The sequence below is a fragment of the Cydia splendana genome, chromosome 16, assembly GCF_910591565.1.
Source record: "Cydia splendana chromosome 16, ilCydSple1.2, whole genome shotgun sequence".
Lineage (NCBI taxonomy): Eukaryota > Metazoa > Arthropoda > Insecta > Lepidoptera > Tortricidae > Cydia > Cydia splendana.
Window position 1 is genome coordinate 12,576,597 of NC_085975.1, and position 6,800 is coordinate 12,583,396.

The 6,800-nt window shown below is 35.0% G+C and overlaps 1 protein-coding gene across 1 annotated transcript; it reads right to left on the reverse strand.

The window, feature by feature from the left end:
• Nucleotides 1-2,613: 2,613 nt before the first annotated feature.
• On the reverse strand, nucleotides 2,614-5,386 carry LOC134797893 (integumentary mucin C.1-like). Its single transcript, XM_063770242.1, has 4 exons — nucleotides 5,286-5,386; nucleotides 4,710-4,937; nucleotides 3,425-3,956; nucleotides 2,614-2,851 (listed from the first exon to the last, which is right to left on the reverse strand). Exons 1-4 carry the CDS (start codon nucleotides 5,313-5,315, stop codon nucleotides 2,643-2,645), a joined length of 999 nt encoding a protein of 332 aa, XP_063626312.1. The 5' UTR covers nucleotides 5,316-5,386; the 3' UTR covers nucleotides 2,614-2,642.
• Between the last annotated feature and the right edge of the window lie 1,414 nt (nucleotides 5,387-6,800).

A 6,800-nucleotide genomic window follows, 5' to 3' on the forward strand; every position in this document is an offset into this window, starting at 1 on the left:
ATATTTAATCCTGCGTCTTTGCTTTAGGGATTTTATTATACGTGCGTAAGGCCACCAGCCCACCACCACCAGGGTATTAATTAATTCTACTATTATTAAATATGCATTTTTTTTTATAAAAACAATGCCAGAGATTACAAAAAAAATATCGGGTAACGAGACTACAAAAAATACCAAGAAGAACAACTCAATGATGCACTCGCACACATAGTGGCGGGCACAAAATGTATTCGTGCCGCATCGAAAGCATACAATTTTTTTTATACAACTTTACACATTAAGTATAAAGGCAACATATCAAAAACCCGGGTGCCCAGACCAAATTTACTGAAACCGTAAAGCTTGCAATTCAAAAATCAGTTGCTAAGTGAGATAATAAGTTATAATCCTACGTTATTTATAGTAGATAATATAATAAGCGCTTAAAGTTATTAATTTGTATCATTTGGTATGTTATCAAAGTAACCCCACACCTTAAAAATATAAATAACTTAAAAAGTACTTAACGGATTTTTATTTTTTAATTTTTTATGGGCTTTTTGGGGGGCTACTTTAGATTGTCAGCAAAAAAAATTGTGGTTTCAAAGTAACCCCATTCTCAATATAACTTTGATCGCGTTGTTTTTATTTATTTCCGAAAAAAATATAAGTCCTAATTTTTTTTTATTTGGCAGGCGGAAAGAAGAGAAAAAACCGATTATTATATTTTTATTTCATATTTTTACCTATATTAGGAAAGTCAAAAAATGGTGCCAAACTCTAAAATTGATCAAAGTAACCCCGGTTTACGGTACCTTTAAAAACACCTTTTTTAGGGTTCCGTACCCAAAGGGTAAAAACGGGATCCTATTACTAAGACTCGGTTGTCCGTCTGTCTGTCACTAGGCTGTATCTCATGAACCGTGATAGCTAGGCAGTTGACATTTTCACAGATTATGTATTGCTGTTGCCGCTATTACAACAAATACTAAAAACAGAATATTATAAATATATAAGTTGGGCTCCCATACAACAAACGTGATTCCTTTGCTGTTTTTTGCGCAATGGTACAGAACCCTTCCTGCGCGAGTCCGACTCGCACTTGGCCGGTATTTTATTTTTTACATTAAATTAGGCACAGTGAGCCATTGAAGTGTTTCGCTATCCACCATCCGGTCAGATCAGCTGAATTGTACCTGATGATTTAGTTATCACATTAAAAGCAATACGGGTATCGACCAATACAAAGACTATGCGGCAGTAAATTAAAGTAATAAAATTAGGTATAAATTAGACAAGAAACTATTATTATTTACTTCTATCTATACGGCACCCAGACTGCATTTTAATCCAGGAATATTATTAAGAATATAAAATCATTTTTACATTTACTTGATTAAGAATGAGATTATTCTTATTAAATTTGTTCACATACGTTTATTATTTCCGATCAAAATTATTGGAATAATTTTGACGGAAATAAAATCAACATGATTTTATTCTTAGGAATTCTTATTCAAATAATGATTTTATTCTTGAATGCCCAACACTGCTTACTAAGTATGTATCTATTTAATTTAATCAAAATTATTTCACCTAGGTACCAATGTTACAGATACTCAATAAATATAATGAATTCTGGTATTAATGAAATATTTGAAGTATTAAAATAAGGTTATCACTGCTATAGATAATATATATATATTCTGCTCGCTGCATTAAGCAAAACAAGGTAAATTACGACTTTTAGCTGACACAACTCACCGCATCTGAAAACGTTTAAAAGTAGTTGCTTATTATAAAATAAGCCCATAATAACTACCTATTATGTCATTTGTCAACAATGGTTAAATATCTACCACACTACCACAATCCGCTAACGCATGTATCTTTATCACAAAGTGATTTATTTAATCACTCTATCTAAAGATAAACTATACCTACCAGTAAAATTACTAGTTAGGTTAAAATATTTCCTTAAATCAGTCTTTACTCTGTATGTACATACCAAGTTTGAACCCGAAAATAGAAAAATAATATCTAAGTAGCATTAAGAATATAACTAAATAATAGCAGATATTGCTAGGATAGGATGGTGTTTACTTGCAGCAAGCCCTTTTCTAAAAATTCCAAACTAGAATTGCTCCGAAATGAACAAAAACAATAAGAACACACAGGTATAAAGATAAACAAAGGAATGGCCGCGCTGCGGCTGTCGCTCCAAAGTAATACTGTAATCGCTCAATAATGTTTTCAATTTTAGCTTAAGGACTCAAAGTACAATATTGTTTGAATTGACAATAAGCGAAGTTACCGACAAAAAAACATGTTTGTGCTGGAGACTTAATAGACCGCCCATGCCAACCACGGTTATTCAATAATAAGTTCAATTTAAGTGTGCGTAAAGATTACAATCGTTTGAACTGGTTCAAAACCTTATTATGAGGTAACTGAATCGACTGGGTTTTTATTTCGGTTACCGGTAACCGAGGTTAACTCGATCTGATACGGTTACCGAATCAAAGTGTTACCTTATCAGACGGTTACCGTTATGGTAGGGGTTTTTATAACCACTTTTAAAATAACCCTATGAAAAACCCCGGTTAAGGTAACCGGTTCCGGTCCCTGGTTATGCCTAGTTAATAAACGTCAATGCTTGCTTCTTATTCGCGGCTATCATCACCCAAATCTTGCTGACAAGGTGATTCCGGTATGCAAGGACTGTCATAAATGATGACACATCTGTCCTCCACGGTCACGCATGCTGTCGCTGGCTGATTGGTCGTTGTCGCTGTTGTCGGTGGATGATTGGTCGTTGTAATGATCAACTTGGTCGATTTAGAAGCCAACTTCTTGTACTTGGTAGTTATTTCTGAAAATACAGTATTTTATAACTAAGAACCATTTCGATGGATAACAGTCACTAATGTTACTATTACTTAAAACTGCATGTAAATTAGTTAATTCCTTCGGGAATTACGACGCTAATATCTTTTTCAATTACTTATATAGAAAGGGGCTATTCATAAATTACGTCATTTCAAATTAGGGGGGGGGGGTCTCGACATCGGATGATGGTAGCATGCCGTAGGAGGAAACGGGGTCATTCGAAACATGATTTTAGGGGGGGGGGTCAAAAACCGATGACGTAATTTATGGACAGCCCCAAAGTTATGTGTCCTCTTGTCCGTCAGCAACTAAAACTATATTTTTCTGACACTGGTCCCTTCAAGGATGACTCACGCTAGACCGGGCCGGAGCATCTGGCGCTTCGTTTTCTATGAAAAGTACCACATTATCACCCAACAGCCATCATAGAAAATGACATGTCGGACGTCTAGGCCGGGGCTCGGCCCGATCTAACGTGAGTCATCCTTTAGTCCGACTTACAAATTTATTTACAATACAATCCTCTTATATACTCAACAAAATAAAAATAAAATACCATATTTGGTGGTGGTAGTGGCAGGTTTTGGGGTAGTGGTGGTAGTAGTGGTAGTGGTGCTAGTAGTGGTAGTGGTGCTAGTGGTGGTAGTGGTGGATGTTGTAGTTTCAACTCTGGCTTTGGTAGTAGCTACAGAAGCCTTAGTTGTTTCCACTTCTTTAGTTGTTTCTTGGTTACAACAGTTGCAGCAGTCTGGGTTACTTGTTGTTGCTTCGCTAATAGTTACTTCTTTAGTTGTTTCTTGGTTACAACAGTTGCAGCAGTCTGGGTTACTTGTTGTTGCTTCGCTAGTTACTTCTTTAGTTGTTTCTTGGTTACAACAGTTGCAGCAGTCTGGGTTAATTGTTGTTGCTTCGCTGGTTACTTCTTCAGTAGTTTCTTGGTTACAACAACTGCAGCAGTCCGGGTTGTTTGCAAGAATTTTATTTACAAAAATTGGTCTTTGATCGGGTATTATATAAGGCCCGTTATATCCACACTCGAGACGATCATCGTTTACTCGACAAGGAAGACCGTATATGGTTACACTTGCCTGAAAGAGGTAGCTTTTTAGCATTAGAACATTTGTAATTAGTTACAGTTAATTATTTGTATTTAACCTGGGGCCAAATTCGACATGTACAACTGTCAGATTTCGCATCCACGTCAAATCAACAGTTGATTTTATTGCATGTTGATTCTATCAAGTGTTGATTCCATCAACGTAGGATAATATCATTTGGTACAACCAAAACTCAACTCTAAGCTCGGGGTGGTGCGGTTTGGTTTAGTTGTCACCTAACTGTGGATTACTAATGTCAAATTTTGACATCGTACGTATTCGTGAACTTATGATTTTTCCTACATCAACGGGAGATTAACACGATAAGTCAAACGTCGCTTGTCGAATAGGGGTCCTTTTAGAGGGCGCTAGTTCTATATAGTGCACGAAAACTAAAGTGTTATTAAAGCAAACGAATTGAAAAGAAGGCAATTCAAGAAGAGGTATGCAAAACTTCATAATATCGCATTGAATCTTAATTTTTCTCGTTATCTTTTTTGGATGCACGCCCTGTAAAATGTAAACAACTATGTATGGCATAAGCTTTGTTTTTAAGTGTGACTTTCACATGAATATAAAAATACAATCTAAGTAAGTAGGGAACATAGGGAAATATATCGATAGAATTGTATGATTTCACTCATTGACCTTTCGTTATTTTTCTGGTGTGATTAATAAGTTTCAACGTTTGTTCAATATCAAGTGAGTACGTCAAAGCTAAAAAATCTTAACCAAAAAGCATACCATTTCATCAGATTTTTTTTGGTTTTTATTGTAACCGCATAAGGTTCTGTTGCTTGCAGTCTCACACGAGTCGTCGTAGTCGTACGGGCAACAACTCTGGGAGCCAGATTGGCAGCAGATTCCCGAATTGGCGTCGCCATTTTGTCTCTCGACCGGTTTACTTGGGGTGACTTCGATGGAGACATACTCGTATTCAATAGGGGCACTGTATGCTAGAGTTACAGTCATCTAGGAATTTCGAAAAATATGGCGGATTAATCTGGATATTAGATAATTATATTTATCTTAATGAGGGGTGACAAAAATTTGTGTATTAATAGGGAAGGGGTTTCTTCCTTGAAAAGATTTACAATTATATTTCTTTCTTATTTCAATAGGAATAATAACATTATCATCGAATATTTGACGCTTATCTTATACCTTTAAAGCAATTCTTGTTTATTTATTTATTTATTATAGGTATATGTATATTTATATGTATATATATTTCGGGGATCTCGGAAACGGCTCTAACGATATCGATGAAATTTGCTATATGGGGATTTTTCGATGTTTGAAACAATACGTATAACTTACCATAAGTATACTGACATCGTGGCTTTTCATGTCCCTGCTGGTCACGCTTGATGGATATTTTAATTAATCCAGCAATCAGCATAAACCAATAATAATATTAATTAAAAATATTAAATTATAAAAAAGCCAGATTGATTAAATGATTACCTACACACAATTTTTTCCAGTGTTACTCCTAACTGAGATAAATTTAATTGTTAAAATCGAACACTATTAAACAATGTTAACCGTTTAGATAACAGAACAGAAAACAAATGAATATACTTGATTCTAAGACTTACTGTTATACTAGCAATATTAAGCATTAAACTATTAAGTGCTAGTGTACTTTTTAAATCATTTTTAGTTAGTTAAATCACTGATACGATTATTAGATGCCGTAAAACCCAACTACAGTCCAGTACCTACTACAACTTTGGTCCACAAGTTCTACATCATCATCAATCATTTTTCTCCTATTTTTACATTCCCTAATGTTTTTTGTCATAATGATTATTAGTCCTAACGCTCCTATGCCCTAATTATGGTTGTACAAACTAAAGATATGATTTAACCAATCGTTAAAGAGATTTGAAGCGAACAAAAGAGATCACAACATATTATATATGAATATTTCACAAGTGCAAAAGGGACAACGAATGTATTCACAAGACTATATTTTGACTTATTTAACATCAACCGTATACGGCGTGTACTAACATGACGAGCAATCAGTATGAGTTGGTACGAGTAAGCACAGACGAGACAACTTAATGTTTTAAAAAGAAATAATCCAGACAAACTTTAATAGTTCCAATGACACTTGACGCCAGTGCGTTTATAATTGCATTGCATTTGTTATGCATTGCATTTTTAATGATTTGTACATATAATTCTGTGGGCGTCAATATTAATGTTGTGCCAAACATGTGTCAGCCCCGTGGTGGTAGAATCGAGTGCGGGTACCGAAGATTAATGTATGCAGGTAACTTGTTTTACATAGTATATTTATTTTTTTGCTAAATATATTACAACAAAATAAAAACAATAAAAAAATTACTTAAAAACTTATTTAAAAACTTAGTTTGGCAGTAAAAGAAATTGTCCAATTCCGTTAACACCACTCCGCTGCACCAAAAATGCTGGAAATTTTACGATGTAGGCTGTCTGCCTATAATAATATGTGCCAATTTTTTTATCAAAATTTTCTTGGTGGTACATACACCACACATATTTACAAATAACATAACTGTCTACGTACGTACCTACTCTAGGCAGTGTATAGCCGACATAAGTAGTATTTCTTTCAGTTAGAACAGTCCTGAAGATGAATTATAAACAGCATGTTGTATTTTTTACATTGACGTATAATATCTAAGGACGGGCCTTACGGGCACTAAAAATGGTACTAGTTGAGTGGTGTCACTTAAGAATTCGAGCCAATCGTGCAGTCTAATTGGTCGCAACTAAGTAGGTAGTTGAGCCCAATCGCGCGCGTGATGCATACTCATCAACCAATCGCGTTGTAACGGTGTC

What these genes read in the sequence shown, in the direction of transcription:
- LOC134797893 (XM_063770242.1), bottom strand. Translation starts at nt 5,315, where the DNA reads ATGAAAAGCCACGATGTCAGTATACTTATG. An exon ending in ACGATGTCAGTATACTTATG is followed by an intron (nt 4,938 to 5,285) that starts GTAAGTTATACG and finishes CGAAATTCCTAG; the next exon opens with ATGACTGTAACTCTAGCATA. An exon ending in AAAAAAAATCTGATGAAATG is followed by an intron (nt 3,957 to 4,709) that starts GTATGCTTTTTG and finishes TACCTCTTTCAG; the next exon opens with GCAAGTGTAACCATATACGG.